Genomic DNA, 17,227 nt, shown 5'->3' on the forward strand with positions numbered 1-17,227 from the left:
GCCGAGCTGGGCCGAGTGGAGCCAAGCTGAGCCGAACTTAGCCGAGTGGGGCCGAGCAGAGCCGAGCGGGCTCGAGCGGAGGCGAGTCTGACTGTGCTGGCGGGCCGAGCGGGGCCGAGCGGAGCCGAGGGGTACTGAGCGAGCGGGCCGAGGCGAGGCCGCGCGCCGTGCGCGGTGCGCGCAGCGGGCCGGGCCGGGTCTAGGTGGGGTCGCCGCCATGAAGCGGGACCGGCTCGGTCGCTTCCTGTCGTCCGGGGCGGCCCGACAGCGCGGGGGCCCGGGCGGTGGCGCCTGTGGAGGCGGCCGGGCTCGGGGCCGCCCCGCCCGCAGCTGTGGGCTGAGCCCGGATGGGACGGCGGCGGCGGCGCCGGAGGACGGCGCTGAGGAGGCAGGTATGTGGGCCTGACTTGGGCCGGGGGCCGGGGGCGCGGGCCGGGTCTCTCCTGGAGGAGGGGCGAAGAGGCGGCCGAGCGGTCCGGGATGGGGGGGCGGCCCGGCACGTCAGGACCAGCGCTCGGGGCGGGGTGGACTGGCCGGGGGACGCCGGGCTCGCCGCGCTGTGACCTTGAGGTGGCCACTCACCCTCTCTGAGCCTCAGCCCTTCTCCTCAAGCCGACCGAGGGGTCGCGAGGACCAGGGAGTTACTGCTCGGTGGGCCGGGTGGGCTCTGCGTCACCCTTCTGGGCGGAAGGGGAGCCCAGGTGCCAGCACTATCACTTCGAGTTCCCCGGGCGGGGGAAGTGGGCCAGGGTGAGGGGGCATGGTGTGCGAGGCGACGGGGTGAAGGTCGACGGGGCTGGGGGGCCGGGTTGAGGGGCGCTTGTGTGAGGGGGGCCTAGGCGAGACGGGCCGTAGTCGGAGCTGTGGAGATATTTAGGATATTTTGAAAGTTTTTTTTTGGACTGGAAGTTCCTCTAAAAAGCTTTGTCTCGGCCTAAATGTTGAGCTGGGAGCCCAGCACTTTCCTCCGCTTAGGTTAGTGGTCTTTGGCTTAGGGCGCTTTTTCCCAGATGCCCAAGCTGAGCAGAGCAGCTGAGTTCAGGAGCTGGCCTCCCGCTGACCATTCATGTCCCCCGCTGCTTTGCCCAGGACCAGGCCGGGCGCTCGCCATGGGGCACTGCCGCCTTTGCCACGGGAAGTTCTCCTCAAGGAGTCTCCGCAGCATCTCCAGCAGGGGGTCTGGGGAAAGTGTGGGGAGAACGCCCCCTGGGGAGCGCATTTTCATCAGGGATTTCCAGCGCCTTCTGGGGGTGCCCGTTCTCCAGGATCCAGCCCTGTCATCCTTCGTCTGCAAGAACTGCCATGCCCAGTTCTACCAGTGCCACAGCCTCCTCGGTTCCTTCCTGCAGAGGGTCAACGTCTCCCCAACTGGCCGCCGGAAGCCTTGTCCAAAGTAGGCACTCACTGGCCAGGCAGTGTCCTCCAGGCACCTCAGGTGCTGTTCTGGGGGCAGGTGTGGGAGCAGGCCTGGCTGGGAACCTCTGCGGAGGGCATATGGTGTGAGCACCACTATACAAGCGTGGGGAGTGAGGTTCAAGCAGGGCTATGAGACGGGGAGGGCAGGGTGGTTCAGGGAGAGTGGATAGTATCTGAAGGACAGCAGGACATTCAAGACCTTGGGGACAGCCATGAAAGTAGGACAGAGCTTTGAGCTGCTAGGTGTGCTCCTCCTGCTCATGGCCACACAATCCTTTGCAGGGCCGGGACTCAGTCCCAGACTGCTGCAGAGGAGGGCACGTGTCCGGGTGAGTGTCCGGGTACACGGGCAGCCGGGGTGGCAGGTGCTGGCCAGGGCTGACTCTGTCGACTCTCTTCAGCGGACCTGGTCACATGGAGCCCCCGGTGCCTGCAGGCCCTGGTTGGGTGGGTGCACGGGCACGCAGCTGGCTGCGGGGCCCTGCCCAGCCTGCAAAGGATGCTTTCTTCTGAGTACTGCGGCGTCATCCAAGCTGTGTGGGGCTGCGGCCAGGGCCACGACTACGTCATGGACACAGACTCCGGCTGTGGGGCCCTTGTGCTGGACAGCACGCTGGCGGTCAAGTGGGAGTGGGACAAGGAGACAGCCCCGCACCTCACCCCCAGTCAGGGGCCCAACCCTGCTGGGGCTGGCCCCCAGCACTCCCAGGGCAGAGGGACCATAACTGAGGCCGAGACAGAGGCACTGCCCAGCATGGATGCGGCTCAGCCTCCCTTGGATGGCAGTCCTGTGGGGTCTGGGCAGAGCCCCCCGCCCCAGCCAAGTTCACCCCCCAGTGGGGTTCCAGGTAAGAGCCTGTGCTAGATCCAGGTTCCCTCGTCCTTAGCGGGGGGGGGTTCTGGGTCGCTGCAGAGGAGATAAGCGGAGATGGTGGGGGAGTTGGCTCAGCCCCTTGGAGGAGCTTTCAGCTGCATACTAGACTGAGGAAGTCAGGGCTGCCAGCTGGTTAGGGCTGTGGGCCCTTCATGGGAAGCCTGTCTGAGCAGTTTCTGTAAAGACACGTGTCTCAGATCTCCAGTCTTTCTCTAGCCTCACACCCTGGGCAGAGGGTACTGGCTGTTCCCGTGGGCTGAGAGGCCTGAGGGAAGAGAATAATGGAGCCCTTGTCCATGGGGTTCGGGGGAAGGGTGGGCTGCTGCTGCTGAGGCTGATGTTTTGGGCCAGCTGCAGGTCACTCCCTGGACCTCAGCCAGCCGTTCTGAGGACACTCCAGTGGGACCAGTGTGGACAAGGGAGAACACAGGCCCCTTATTTGGGGCCCAGATCCCATGATGGCTGCCTGGGGACACTGGTGTTAGGAGGCTAGGGGTCAGTCTTCGAGCCTGCTGCTCTCGATCCTCATAGGTGGCACTTTAAAAAAGTGCAGCTTGGCATGGGTCGAAGGGCCTTGGGACAGGGTTGGCCAGGGGGTCACTGTTGCTTCATGAGCATCTTAGTACCACTTGAATTTTTAAACTATGTGCACGTAATACTTTGATAAAAATGGTTCTTTAACTACTTGAGAACACCCACAGCATATAGCTAACTCCCCACCCCGGGGCTGAGTCTGAACCTCTGAAGGGGCTGGACTTGCTGATGTGGGACGTTCCCCAGGGCTTCTGTGCTTAGCACTAGATAAGGGGTACGTGGGGCCTGAGGCTGGGGCGGCACTGTGGTAACAGGAACCTTTTCTCTTTCTCAGGGCTGTTGAGTGAGAAGCAAGTTCTGTCTTCAACATCGGATGATCGGGTAAAAGACGAGTTCAGTGACCTTTCTGAGGGGTGAGAGAAGAGTGGGTTTCAACAGCCTAAAATTTCTTCTTCGAAAACCAAACTCCGCCATCCTAGGTGCTTGCTGCCTGGCCCCTGCTCAGGACCCTCCCCCTACTCTCAAGGTTGGGAGGAAGGAGTGGTGGGGGGGCTTCCGAGGTAGCATCAGGCCTGCATTTGGCAAGGCTTTTTTCCTGATGGGGGCTTCTCAGGCCTCAAGGGCCCCGGCCTGATGCAGCACAGAGGAGCGTGGTGGTCTTTGTCTTCAGGCAGGTGAATGCTGCCTTGTTAAAGCTGCATCCTATTTGGGTCCTTCCTCACTGCTCACTATTCTTATCCTTAAAGCCCTCAGTCTTGTCCCAACCCCAGATGTCATCAGTGTGGAGGCCAGGCTCTGCCCTTAGCTGTGACTTGAAGCAGAGGCTTCATGCAGGAAGCAGTAGAGGAGGACAGAACCTGCTTTTGGGGGTCTTCCTCAGGGTCTGCTCCCTCCAATGTCTGGCTGGATAGTCAACATAGCCCTCATCCAGACCAGGAAAAGGACAGCACCATTCTGTCACTGCTCCCATGGGTGCTCAAAATGAATGACCAGTAGTTTTGGAAGTACCAGGGTGAGGGCTGGCTGGCCGCCCGGGGTGTGGAGCCTGTGGGCACGGCTCTGTATGCTGCACAACAGACTCAGTAGCAGCTTACGTATCAGGGTAAATGTTACAGATGGGTAGGGTTTTGTTTTGTTTTGTCTATGTGAACTCTGAAATGACTAAGAGCTAATCTGACAGCTGGACAGAGCCTGCAGTTACAGAGCGAGGAGCTAACTTCTGAAGCTCATTTGGGGCAAGGCCACTTGCTCTGGGGGTCTCATGCCCTGGGAGGCCTCTAAGGGGCCCTTCATTGCAGGGCTGTAGCTTGGAGTGCAGCTGCGGGTGGTCTTCTGGCCTGTTTGACTTCAGTGGCCTGTCCTGTTAGGAAGCGGGGTTGGAGATTTGGGCATTTTAGGTTTCTGTGGGAACGTCTGGAAGAACTGAACTTTGGCCTGCATGGCCTGCCCCCTGACCAGGGCCTGGCTGAGGGTCCTCTCTCCTCCCCAGAGACTTCCTGAGTGACGATGAACGTGACAAGAAGCAGAATGCCCCGTCATCCGATGAGTCCTTCGAGCCGTACCCGGAGAAGAAGTAAGGCCGCCGTCTGGCCTGGGGAGAGGTGTTTTGGGGGATGGCATCTAGTGTGGGGTCAGAATGCGGGGGTTGGCAGGGTATGAGGTGGGACAGGGCAGGAAGGAGCAGCCAGTAGCCATCAAAAAGGTTATTTACTTACTTTTGCAGTCAGTATACATGTAGCAAAATATCTGTCATTTCAGCGTTTTTTATGTGTATAGTTCAGTGACAACAACCATTTTGTTGTTCAATATCACCATTATCCATTTCCAAATTTTTCCATCACCCTTAACAGAAGCTTAGTGCCCCCTACGCAATGATTCTCCCTTCCTCTCTCCCTTCCATCCCTCGTAACCACCAATAAACTTAGGTCTGTATACACTTGCCTATTCTAGGTAATACGTGTAAGTGGGATCATACAGTATTTGACCTTTTATTTTACTCAGCATGGTGTTTTCATGGCTCATGTCCTAGTATGTATCAGGGCTTCATTTCCCTTTATGGCTAAGTAATATTCCATTGTGTGTATAGACCGTATTTTGTTTATCCATTCATCTGATGATGGATACTGGATTGTTGCCACCTCTTGGCTATTGTGAGTAATGCTGGGACGTTTCTGTTTGTGTTCCTGCTTTCACTTCCTCTGGGTATATACCCAGGAGTGGAATTGCTAGGTCATATGATAATTCTATGTTTAACTTTTCGAGAAATTGCCAAATTGTTTTTCACAGCAGATGTGCCATTTTACAATCCTCCCAGCAATGGATGAGAGTTCCGATTTCTCAACATCCTCACCAACGCCTGTTGTTTTCTGTTTTTTTTGTTGTTGTTGTTTTTATCCATACCATCTTAAAAAATGGGCGTGAAATGGTATCTCATTGTAGTTTTGGTTTGCATTTCCATAATGACCAGTGCTGTTGAGCATTTTCTCATGTGCTTCTTGGCCATTTGTATTTCTTCTTTGATGAAATATCTATTCAAGTCCTTTGCCCTATTTCTGACTGGGTTGTTTGTCTTTTTTTGTGAAATTGTAGAAGTTTTTTTATATATTCTGGATATTAAATTCTTGTCAGATACATGGTTCCCAAAATTTTACTCCAAGGCTGTGGGTTGTCTCTTTGCTTTGTTCATAAAGTCCTTTGATGAACAAAATATTTTAATTTCAATGAAGTTAAATTTATCTGCTTTGTCTTTTGTTGCTCCTGCTTTTGGTGGTTTTTTTAAACCTTAAAAAAAATTTTTTTTTAATTTTTATTGTGCTTTAAGTGAAAGTTTATAAATCAAGTCAGTCTCTCATACAAAAATTTATATACACCTTGCTGTATACTCCTAGTTACCCTTCCCTTAATGAGACAGCACACTCCTTCTCTCCACTCTATTTTCGTTTGTCCATTGAGCCAGCTTCTGTCCCCCTCTGCCTTCTCATCTTTCCTCCGTCTCCACTCCAGACAGGAGCTGCCCACATAGTCTCATGTGTCTGCTTGATCCAAGAAGCTTACTCCTCACCAGTATCATTTTCTATCCCATAGTCCAGTCCAATCCCTGTCTGAAGAGTTAGCTTTGGGAATGGTTCCTGTCTTGGGCTAACAAAAGGTCTGGGGACCATGATCTCCAGGGTCCTTCTAGTCTCAGACCATTAAATCTCGTCTTTTTACGAGAATTTGAGTTCTGCATCCCACTGCTCTCCTGTTCCCTCAGGGGTTCTGTGTTGTGTTCCCTGTCAGGGGAGTCATCGGTTGTAGCTGGGCACCATCTAGTTCTTCTGGTTTCAGGCTGATGTAGTCTGTGGTTTATGTGGCCCTTTCTGTCTCTTGGGCACATAATTTCCTTGTGTCTTTGGTGTTCTTCATTCTCCTTTGCTTCAGGTGGGTTGAGACCAATTGATGAATCTTAGATGGCCACTTACTAGTGTTTAAGAACCCAGACGCCACTCTCCAAAGTGGGATGCAGAATGATTTTTTTTTTTAACCCATTTTTGAAGACTAGGTCCCAAAGCATCACCACTATGATTTCTTCAAAAGAGTTTCATTTAGGTACTTACTTGATCCATTTTGAGTTATTTTTTTATGTGGTGTGTGGTATGGGTCCAAGTTCATTTTTTTGCTTGTGGCGAATCCAGTATTTCAGCACCATATATTCAAAAGATTATTCTTTCCTCATCGGATGGACTTGGCACACTTCTTTAAAATCATTTGACCGTAGATATACAGGTTTATTTCGGGACTCTCAATTCTGTCTCATTGGTATACGCGTCTATCATTATACCAGTACCAGACTTTTTTTTTTTTTTTTGGTGGCAATATAGACAACCAAACGTACATCCATTCACAATTTCCACATATCTTCAATGACATTGGTTAAATACTTATATTGTGTCACCATTCTCATTATCTCTACTTGTATTGTTACATCACCATTAATTTAGATTATCCCCCTAAAGTTTCATCTGTGTTTTAGATTAACTGTTGGCCAGTTTAAGTTAATATACATAATTGCTTATAGGACCACAATGCTGAAGGTAGACATTCTTTATTAATTGAGCAAAACTTTTTTAGTTTAACGATGGCTTCCTGGGATACTTTTGGTTCAGAGTTTAAAGATTATTTCCAGGGAATAGATTCAGGGGTTCCCCCAGTCTCATTTGATCCAGTAAAAGTACCATACTGTTATAATTTTTGTAGCTTTTTTGTTTTGAGATAAGGAAGTATGAGTTCTATACTTTTTCTTTTTCAAGATTGCTTTGTCTATTTTTGGCCCCTTGAAGTTCATATAAATTTGAAAATTGGTTTTTCTTTTTCTGCAAAGAAGGCTGTTGGAATTTTGATAGATTTTGCCTAGAATCTATAGGTTGCTTTAGGTAGTATTAACATTTTAATAGTATTAAGTCTTCTGATCATGAGCACTGAACGTCCTTCGATTTATTTAGGTCTTTTTAAATGTCTTTCAGTAATGTCTTTATAGTTTTTAGGGTACAAGCCTTTCACTTCCTTTGTTAAATTTGTTCCTGGGCGTTTTATTATTTTACCTGCTATTATAAATAAAATAGTTAATTTCCTTTTTTGATTGCTCATTACTGATGTACGAAAACCCAACTGATTTCTGTGTGTTGACTTTGTATTCTGCCTCTACTTTTTCTTATGGATTCTTTGGGGTCCTCCATATATAGCATCATGTCATCTACCAAAAGGGATAGTTTTACTTCTTTCTTCATGATTTGGATATGTTTTATGTCTTTTTCATGCCTAATTTGTCTGGCTAGGACTTCCTATACAACATTGAATAGAAGTGGTGAGAGTGGTCATCCTTGTCTTGTTCCTGATCTTAAGAGGAAAACTCTCAGTCTTTCTCCATTGAGTAGTGAGCTTTTTATCTATGCTCTTTATCATATTGAGGAATTTCCCTTCTTTTCTTAGCTAGTTCAATGTTTTTTTATCACAAAAGGGTGTTGGATTTTATCACATGCCTTTTCTGCATCTATCGAGATGACTATGGGGTTCTTTCTTTTGTTCTGTTAATGTGGTGTATTACGTTTATTGATTTTCTGATGTTGAATCACCCTTGCCTTCTGGGATAAACCTCACTTGGCCATAGTATATAATCCTTTTAATATGGTGTTGGATTTGGTTTGCCAATATTTTGTTGAGGACTTTTGCACTTGTATTCATAAGGGATATTGAGCTGTAGTTTTATTTTTTTATGGTGTCTTTGTTTTTTTTTTTTTTGTCTGACTTTGGTATCAGAGTAATGCTAGCCTCATAGAATGAGTTACGAAGTGTTCCCTCCTCTCCTATTTTTTGGAAAAGTTTAAGAAGGATTGGGGTCACTTCTATAAACGTTTGGTATAATTTTCCAGTGAAGCCATTTGGTCTAGGATTTTTCTTTTTGGGGAGGTTTTTGATACTTGTTCGATCTCTTCACTTGTTATGGGTTTATTGAGATTTTCTGTTTCTTCTTGAATCAATTTAGATAGTTTGTGTTTCCAGGAATTTGTCCATTTTGTCTAGGTTATCTGATTTGTTAGCGTGCAGTTGTTCACGATATTCTCTATGATCGTTTTTATTTCTGTTTAAAGTTGGTAGTAATGTCCCCACTTTAGGATATTTGCATCTTTTTCTTTGTCAGTCTAGCTGAATGTTTGTTGATTTTATTGATCTTTTCAGAAAACAACTTCTGGTTTCATTGGTTCTCTTTTTCTGTTTTCTATTTCATTTATCTCTGTTCTGATCTTTAAAGTTATCTCAATCCTTCTTTTTGCTTTCAGTTCGATTGGCGATCTTTTAAATGTAGGGAGGCTTTTTCAGCTACAAGTTCCCTTTCAGCACTGCTTTCACTGCGTTCCATAAGTTTTGATATGTTGTGTTTTCATTTTTACTTGACTAAGTATTTTCTGAGTTCTCTTTTGAATTCTTCCTGACCTATTTTTTTTTTAATAGTGTGTTGTTTAGTTTCCGTATATTTATGTATTTTCCAGTTTTCTTTGTTATTAATACTTATTTTACTCCATTATGGTCAGAGAAGATACTTTGTATGACTTCAATCATTTTAATTTTATTGAGACTTGCTTTGTGACCTAACGTTTGGTCTGTCCTGGAGAATGTTCCATGTGCACTGTAGTAGAATGTGTATCATGCTGTTGTTGGGTGGAATGTTCTCTATATGTCTGTTAGGTCTAGTTGGTTAATAAAAAAATAATAGTATTGCTTAAATTCTCTGTTTCTTTATTGATTTTCTTTCTAGATGGTCTGTCCGTTGAAAGCGGTGTGTTGAAGTCTCTAGCTTTTATTGTAGAACTATTTCTTCTTTCAGTCCTATCAGTGTTTGCTTTATATATTTTGGGGTTCTTAGGTTAGGCACATATATAATTGTTCTATCTTCTTGATAAACTGATTCTTCTTGTCATTATGTAATGTCTTTAGTCTCTTACAACAGATTTTGATTTAAAGTCTATTTTGTCTGATATTAAAATCACCACTCCAGCTCTCTTTTCATTAGTATTTGCATGGAATATTGTTTTCAGAGAGTTTCTTTTAATATACTTTTTAAAGAGGAGGATAGTCACCTAAAATGTTTTCATAATTTTCTTCAAAACTGTTTTTGATGCTTAGAGGGGGGCAAGCTTTAGCTCAGAGAATGTGCTCATGTTGCAGGTGAGTTCAGGTAGTAGGTGTGTCCTGTGCTACTTCCCCCTGCCCTCCATGGTTGGTACGAGGTCCCTCTGCTGTACCTTTACTGAGTGTATGGCTTTGGAGGCAAAGGTCAGTCTGAGGCTGGTTAGAGCTAGCATGGAGACCAAGACGGCCTTGCCATCAGAGCTTAGGAAAAGCCTCCCACACTTGAGGAGAGAAAATATGCACAAAGGGAGATCATACCTGTGCCTGGCACCAGCTCCACCTGTGTTTGCAGGGTTTCTGGTAGGAAGAGTGAAGGCAAAGAGGCCAAACGGTCTGAAGAACCAAAAACTCGAAAGAAACCAGGGCCCAAGCCAGGATGGAAGAAGAAACTCCGGTGTGAGAGGTGAGGAGCCCGCAGTGCAAGCACATGGGCACCCGTGTGCATGTGTGGGTGGATGCAGGTGTGTGTGCATGCGGGTGGATGTGGGGGCATTGGTGCACATGTGTGCACGCATGTGGGACATGGGTACCCGTGTGCGTGTGTGGGTGGATGCAGGTATGTGTGCATGCGGGTGGATGTGGGGGCATTGGTGCACGTGTGTGGGTGGATGCAGGTGTGTGTGCACGCGGGTGGATGTGGGGGCATTGGTGCACGTGTGCGCGCATGTGGGACATGGGTACATGTGCGCATGTGCATGCACGTGTGCTCGTGTGCATGTGGGTGGATGCAGGTGTGGGTGTGTGTGCAGGTGGGGGTGTAGGTGCACATGCAGGAGGATGTGGGAGTGGTGGATGTAGGGACGTGCATGTGGGGCATGGGTACGTGTGAGGGCATGTTTGTATATGGATGCACGTGTGTGGGTGCTTGTGGGGTGGCTCACACATTTTCTCTCTGCCCTGCAGGGAGGAGCTGCCCACCATCTATAAGTGTCCTTACCAGGGCTGCACAGCCGTGTACAGGGGTGCTGATGGCATGAAGGTGAGCAGCGGGCAGCCAGCTGTCTGCCCGCAGCCTGGGGAAAGCTTGGCTCTGTCCTCTTTCTGGGATGGCCCACCTGCCTATGTGTGGAGCACGTGGCCTGGGAAGGGCAGTAGTGGCCTAGGGCAGTGCTCACAGCTCCCTGGTTCTGCAGAAGCACATTAAGGAGCATCATGAGGAGGTCCGTGAGAGGCCCTGCCCACACCCTGGCTGCAACAAGGTGTTCATGATTGACCGCTACCTGCAGCGCCACGTGAAGCTCATCCACACAGGTAATTGTACCACACTGCTGACTCTCCATGGCAAGGTGGCGCCTCTGCTGGCTCCTCAGGCAACAACCTAGGACACATCCCCTCCTGTACAGGCCCCAGGTCCGCCTCGTCCATGGTGGGTGTGAATCCTTAGCTTCCTCCCTTCTGCTCCTAGCTCCTCCCCACTTCTCACCAGGGCTCTTTAGGTGAGGCCTGGTGAAGGATGTACAGTGAACTGAGTACATGGAAAATTATAAGATGGGCAACTCTTTACTCAGGGTCCATCCAGAAGTTGTAGCAGGTCTCTGCAGCCCCCTGGGAGGCTGTTGTCATTTTAAACATTTTTGTGTCCTTTTGGGTTATAAAACATGAATTATCCAAATCTCAATAGAAAAAGTGTAAAGGAGACAGTGAATGCTCCTCAGCCACACCCTTCTACCCCTGCTCCACCAGCATGCAGAATGCTTATCTTAGTTATCTAGTGCTGCTGTAACAAATACCACACATGGATGGCTTCAACAAAGACAAATTATTCTTTCACAATCTAGGAGGCTAGAAGTCCGAATTGAGTGCCAGCTTCAGGGCAGGGCTTTTTGTCAGCTCTAGGGGGAAGGTTCTCCTCATTAATCTTCCTTTGATCTAAGAGCTTCTCAGGGCAGGCACCCCATACCTTCCTAGTTCTTTATTCTTGGTGGCATGAGGTCCCTCAGTCTCTCTGCTCTCTCCTTTTATATCTCAAAAGAGATTGATTCAAGTGATACAACCTAATCTTGTAGACTGAGTCCAGCCTCATTAACATAACTGCCACTAATCCCACCTCATTAATGTTGTAGAGGTAGGATTTTCAACCCTGGGAATCATGACCAAGCCAAGTTGACAAGATATTTCTTGGAGGACACAATTCAATCCCTGACAGCACTCATGTCTCACACGTGTTTCCCAACCCCCCAATCTCAGCAAATTAATGGCACACACATGTGAGGAAGCAAGGAGGCCATGTGCTATGTCTTCCTCCTTATCTCCCCTCCACCTGTGATTTCCTTTTTCCCTCTCTGGCATTCTAAGGTTTGTTTATTTGCTAACTCATTCATTCCATCATCGGGTCACATGTACCTGTAGTCACATCTAAACTGTAGTCACAGTTAAACCATTTTGTGTTAATGGACACTTGTATTAGTTCCAGGATCTTTGCCTGAATGTGCTTATCAGGGTTTTTTACAAAACATGAGACAACAGACTAAGAATTCAGGGTGGATTAGCACCTAAAAGGGAGAGGTGGATTTGCCTTGTGGAGCTTGTATCAGGTGTTTGTAGGTGTGTAGCCACATGCAGGTTTGGGAAGCGAAATGTGTACTGTGGAAAGTCTGTGAGCCCTGTTTAGGGAAAACATCTCGGAGTGGAGTTTATGGTAATGGGGGCAAGTGAACGTTTTGCTTTTACTCAAGAGTGTGAGAAATTGATTTCCAAAGCATTCATCTATTTATACTCCTGTGGTAGCCCCCTACCTGCTGTTGGGGCCCTTAATATGGGGCTGGTTTCTTAGAGCATGGCAGTAGCTGTGACAATGCCATTTATAAAACCTCATTAAGAACTTCTGTTCATCTTTAAAAACAGGCTTGAAATGCACGTAATTTATAAGGGGCGTCCCACCATATGCATTGTTTCAAGTGATATAGAAGCCTTTAGTGAGATGGCTGACACCACTCACCTGTCCTTTACGATAAATGAGGCCCTCTACGTGGCCACGCCTCATCTTGTGTGAATGTGATAAACTTACTTTCCTCAAGGATAACGTTCCTATCTCCCATGAGGACATGGACATGCAGGTGACACCTGTCCCCCTTTGGTCCCCAGAGGTACGGAACTACATCTGTGATGAATGTGGGCAGACCTTCAAGCAGCGCAAGCACCTCCTCGTGCATCAGATGCGCCACTCAGGAGCCAAGCCCCTACAGTGAGTGGGCGGGTTAGCACGGGGTCACATTGGGCACAGGGGCATCTGCACGCGTGTCTCCTCTGCAGTAAGGGGATCATGTCGGGCATGGGGGCATCTGCTCACATGTCCCCCTGGTAGTAAGGAGGCCGGGCTGGGTGTGGGGGCAACTGTACACACATCCCCCTACAGTGAGTGGGCAGACTGGTATGGGGTCACATCTGGCTTGGGTTGTGTCTGCGTGTCATCTCTGTGTCCTGCTCACCTACGCTGCCCCTTCAGGTGTGAAGTCTGCGGGTTCCAGTGCAGGCAGCGAGCCTCCCTCAAGTACCACATGACCAAGCACAAGGCTGAGACTGAGCTGGACTTTGCCTGTGACCAGTGCGGCCGGCGCTTTGAGAAGGCCCACAACCTGAACGTCCACATGTCTATGGTTCACCCGCTGACGCAGACCCAGGACAAGGCCAGACCCCTGGAGACGGAGCCCTCTGGGCTGCCAGGCCCTCTGGGGTCGGGGGAGGGCCAGGCTGTGAAACCTGAGCCCACCTGAGGCCAACAGGTGAGACAGCTCACCAGGGCTCCATGGATGTGTGGATGGTCTCAGTCTTCAGACAAGCCTAGCACAGCTTCCAGGAGTTTGCAAGCCGTGCCACACAGCACATACCAGGGGTGGCAGGTACCTGCCCCTCAGTGGGGTTGTGGGAGATGGAGGGGCTCAGCGCACGGCCTGTGAGCCATTCTGGCTCTCCAGTGGGACCAGCAATTCTTTTCCTACAAACACCAAGCAACTTCGAGCCAGACTCAAGATTTTAAATAATTGATTACTTCTCCCACTAAAACAATCAGGACATTTGTGATCCACATTTGAGTATAACAAGAACCCTAAGGCTGGGCTCACAATAAATTATTTACACAGCAGCCAGGCTGGTGGAGAGCCCTACCCTCCCCAGGTCCAGTCAGAAGAGCTGGGGCTCCCGGTACAGGTCTGGGTCCAGGTCGGGTAGAGTCCGCTGCCTGCTCTGGAGGGCAGCGCTCACCTCCGGGTCCAGGTCCTTGCCAGTGGCCAACAACTGCAAGAAAACACACGCTCAACCTTGCAGCCCCTGTGGGATTGAGAGCCCAAGCTGATCAACACCTGAAGGCTAGGCACATGTGAGGGGCAGTGACAGCACTGACCCCAGGCACTGAGGCCCAAGCCCCAGAGAGCTGTGAGTCTGACTTGCCATCAGAACCTCAGTGTGATCACAGAAACAAACAAGAAGGTGAGCACTGTGCTGCATTACCTCTGTCATGTTCAAGAAGCACCTTTCTGGGCACCGAGGTATTGACCGCAGTAGAAAGAGACGTGCCTTTGATATCAGGCCCAAAGGATCATCCTGGAGGGAGACCAGGCATAGGTGGGTCAGAGTGCGTCAGGATGTATGAGAACACAGCAAGGCCACGGGACAGGACAAGTGCATCCAGTCTGCACCTGCGGTTGCCCAAGGTTCCTCAGCAGAAGGGGCTGTGTGGCAGCTGGCTGGCCCCTGCCCAGGGGCACCGTCTGGCCCACAAGAACCAGCTTGGAGTTGGCCCCTGCCTGGGCTGACACAGGGTGTGCTGGCCGTGCCCCGTCTAGTGGAGGGACGCGGATGGTGCCCAGCCCCCACACTTGCCTGGTCCTGGTACGCCTGGCTCTGGGTGACCAGAGTTGGGAGGGTGCTCATCTCCCCGGCCACAAAGAGCTGGATCAGCTTCAGGTACATGTCAACAGCGACACGCAGGAAGGCATCCTCCCTGATGAGGGCGTCGGGATCAAGGTGGGGAAGCAGGCTGATGGCAAAGACACAACACTCAATTACACAAGGTGTCACGCACACAGTGGAGTCACGGGACTGAGGGGCTGGCTTCTGCAGTTGTGGGCCTAGGACACTACCTGAAGAAGGCAAGTGGCAGCAGCCTGATATGTTGGTCGGAGGCCAGGCGGAGCAAGACCTGGCCTGGCCCAGCTCCTGCAACACAAGGGCAACAGTGTGCACTCTCAGTGCTGACACCCCCTTCCACAGTCAGTCAAGGGGGAGCCCCTATGGGACGTGGGGAGGCTGTGTGTTGCTGGGAGGCCTGTGCCCAGCTACGGTGGGGGGCCCCTCTTCCTGGGCATGCCGAGACGGTCAGGTGGGCACATTGGACTCCTGGGTTTTCTCATTACATGCTAATAAATTCTTTTTTTCCCTTTTGCTTAAAGGAGTTTATACTGAATCTGTCCTGTGTGTTTGCAAGGGGGCTCATTTCTAACAATTTAGAAGTTACTTCCAAACAAGATGATACAAAGTGGGGGTGGAGCTGTAGGGGGAGCCCATGGGAGCCTTGGTGCACTCCCCCACCCCCCACATCCACTCTGCATCCCTGCACTCTGTGACTGGACATCCCAGTGACCTGTGACTGGGTGGAGCCGAGTCATTGGCACCTGGTGGTCAATGGGGTCCTCACCCATCTCTGTCAACTGGAAAAGTGCCAGCCAGGGCACTCTCCTCCTTTCCAGACACTTGAGGATCTCAGCACAAACGTCCAACATCTTTGGAGGGTCAATGGTTTCCTGCAACACACGGGAGGAGGACACTGAGCACCTGCCAAGGCCCTGACCTCCGTCTGGGGGGCGAAGGGTATGCACAGAGGAGACCCATGCATAAACTGCTTCCTGCCTTTGCAGTGCTCCCTTCATCTGTGCGCCAGGTTCTAGAACAGCAGGGACGCACACAGGAGCTCGGCAGAGGGGGTGCCTATTACTGATCCAGGTCTCGGGAGACCCACACAAGGGTTATGCACAGGCCTCTTGGTGGGGGTGCCCTCAAGCCAAGGGGCTCTCTACAACCATGAACAAGCACCCAGAGAGGAAGGTTCCAGCCCCAGAGGTCTGAGGGGCCACCCCGCCCACCAGGTGCTGTGCTGGTTGTGGGAGCCCGGGACTCACACTGGGTGCCAGGTACGCTGACACCAGGCCCATCACAGAAAAGAAGAGGAGGAACAGCAGCACCTGCCAACAGAGCACGACAGTGTTAGAGCTGCCAATCACCAGTGCAGTGACCTAGGTGAGACAGTGCCTCCTGATGGGCCTGCACATATCTAAGGTGGGCTTAGGAGAGAAAAAATGCCAAATGCTTTTAAAGAGTTAACAAATTCCTTCAGAGTCATTTTACATTTGCCTTTAAACACAGCTGAAAACAGTGCCGACAAGAAGACAGAGCTGTCATCTCAGCAGCAGCCCCCACCACCACCCCCTGCCCAGCCTGCCACAGCCCCTGTCCAAGGCAAACCAGCTCCACCAGAGGCAGGCCTGCACTCCACTGGCTGGGAGGTGGCCCCTTGGTGCAAGGTGCAGAGCCTCTGGAGCCACCAAAAGTCCTTCTAAAGAAAGTGCAAAAACCTGAAAGCTCAGAGAAACCCTCCTACTAGGTTTTTAAATGATAATGGTGGGTAAACAGGTTTTCGGGTGTGGCAAGCATGATGGTGCGTGGCCCTCATGTTTGCAGGCAGGAGAGGAGGGGACCAGGGGGCTTCACCCCACCCCGTTCGGACTGTGCAGCTTCCAGTTTCTGTATTCTCCATTCTCTTCCTCAGGAGGCTGAGGGCCCTCACACCATGCCCAGACCTCCCACACCCTCCTGGTGCTGGAGGTGCTCTGCCCAGGGGACTGCGTGCGGGTGCAATGGGCAGGCAGGCTCTCCAGGCTGGTGGGCACGCGGATCCAGTGACGGGGTCCAGATGGTGCCAGGGCTCCTATGGAGGTGTTGAGGCTGCAAGCCTAGAGCTCAGAGCTGACCTCTTGCACCCGCCCACACATCCCACCCTACCGTTCCCACGTGGAGCTGAAAATGGGGTCGGCATGGGGATCCCCAGCTCTTAGCATAGACAGCTCATAGCTCCTCCCTGGTTGTATTGAGGATAAAATGGGCTAAATGAACACTTCAGAAATGAAAGTACTCTCACCAGTAGGCCTGGGAATCAAAATCTTAAGCCCATAAATTAAGTTTCACTTCCCAATAAAATGATGAGACCCCAGACCCGCTTGTCCTCGCTGGTCAAAACATGCATTGAATCCGCTTGCTGAAACTGGACATGTTAAGAGCTTTGTTTCTTGCCTTGTCTTGTTTGAAGTCCAGCCTCTTCAGCTCCCTCCTGCCCTGTTCTTTCAGGGCTTCCTGGATGGCAAAATGCAAAGCGGCTGCAGACACCCAGGTGGGGCCAGGAGTGGGCAGGGCAGTGTCCAGAGAGAGGAAGCTTGGAAAACAACGGAGGAACAACAGTGTGATTACAAGGGCCTTAACCGCAACTGTGGCACAGGACTGGCAATGCAACCAAGAGACTCCCAGGGTCCTGGTGCTCCCGGCTGTCACGGTGCCAGCGAGGTGCCACCTCCCCAACAGAGGGGCCCCTGGGGTCCTGGAAAGTCTGCAAGTGGGTCTCTGGGACAGACACACACTGAGGCCCAAGACCCCCATCCCAGTTACTAGGAATGCCTGTGTCCCACCAAAGGGTCCCATGTGAGGCTGTTAAAGGTATGGACAGGTGGTGGGGCGGGGGGAGGGGGGAAACAT

At 50.7% G+C, this 17,227-nt stretch overlaps 2 protein-coding genes across 7 annotated transcripts in view; one reads left to right on the top strand and one right to left on the bottom strand.

Annotated features, from left to right (window-relative positions):
* The first annotated feature begins 3 nt into the window (after positions 1–3).
* On the top strand, positions 4–13,417 carry ZNF276 (zinc finger protein 276). Of its 2 annotated transcripts, none has more exons than XM_049864043.1 (11): positions 4–392; positions 1,090–1,393; positions 1,699–1,745; positions 1,818–2,264; positions 3,159–3,237; positions 4,314–4,397; positions 9,783–9,893; positions 10,394–10,469; positions 10,624–10,741; positions 12,575–12,674; positions 12,936–13,417. In XM_049864043.1, exons 1-11 carry the CDS (start codon positions 218–220, stop codon positions 13,201–13,203), a joined length of 1,809 nt encoding a protein of 602 aa, XP_049720000.1. In that variant the 5' UTR covers positions 4–217; the 3' UTR covers positions 13,204–13,417. The 2 variants fall into 2 exon arrangements, with proteins under 2 accessions (XP_049720000.1, XP_049720001.1); XM_049864044.1 differs by having other exon boundaries at positions 259–392; positions 996–1,393.
* Positions 13,418–13,609: 192 nt separating this feature from the next.
* The window catches only part of FANCA (FA complementation group A), a 67,826-nt gene continuing 64,208 nt past the window's right edge, over positions 13,610–17,227 (bottom strand). For 4 of the 5 annotated variants that reach the window (XM_049864041.1, XM_049864038.1, XM_049864037.1 and 1 more), the window contains 5 exons: positions 16,772–16,910; positions 15,604–15,666; positions 15,123–15,228; positions 14,569–14,644; positions 14,066–14,465 (listed from right to left, as the gene is read on the bottom strand). In XM_049864041.1, the coding sequence (XP_049719998.1) occupies positions 14,066–14,465; positions 14,569–14,644; positions 15,123–15,228; positions 15,604–15,666; positions 16,772–16,910 (784 nt within the window). Of the gene's footprint in view, positions 13,724–13,936; positions 14,030–14,065; positions 14,466–14,568; positions 14,645–15,122; positions 15,229–15,603; positions 15,667–16,771; positions 16,911–17,227 lie in introns of those variants that run through there. The other variant, XM_049864039.1, reaches the window with a different exon arrangement.

This window comes from Elephas maximus, chromosome 21 (genome assembly GCF_024166365.1).
Source record: "Elephas maximus indicus isolate mEleMax1 chromosome 21, mEleMax1 primary haplotype, whole genome shotgun sequence".
NCBI classification, from domain to species: Eukaryota; Metazoa; Chordata; class Mammalia; order Proboscidea; family Elephantidae; genus Elephas; species Elephas maximus.

Excerpts from the sequence above, each read along its gene's own strand:
- ZNF276 (XM_049864043.1), top strand. The coding sequence starts at position 218 with ATGAAGCGGGACCGGCTCGGTCGCTTCCTGTCGTCCGGGGCGGCCCGA. Across the intron at positions 1,746-1,817 it reads AGAGGAGGGCACGTGTCCGG|CGGACCTGGTCACATGGAGC; the intron begins GTGAGTGTCCGG and ends GACTCTCTTCAG. Across the intron at positions 3,238-4,313 it reads TTCAGTGACCTTTCTGAGGG|AGACTTCCTGAGTGACGATG; the intron begins GTGAGAGAAGAG and ends TCTCCTCCCCAG.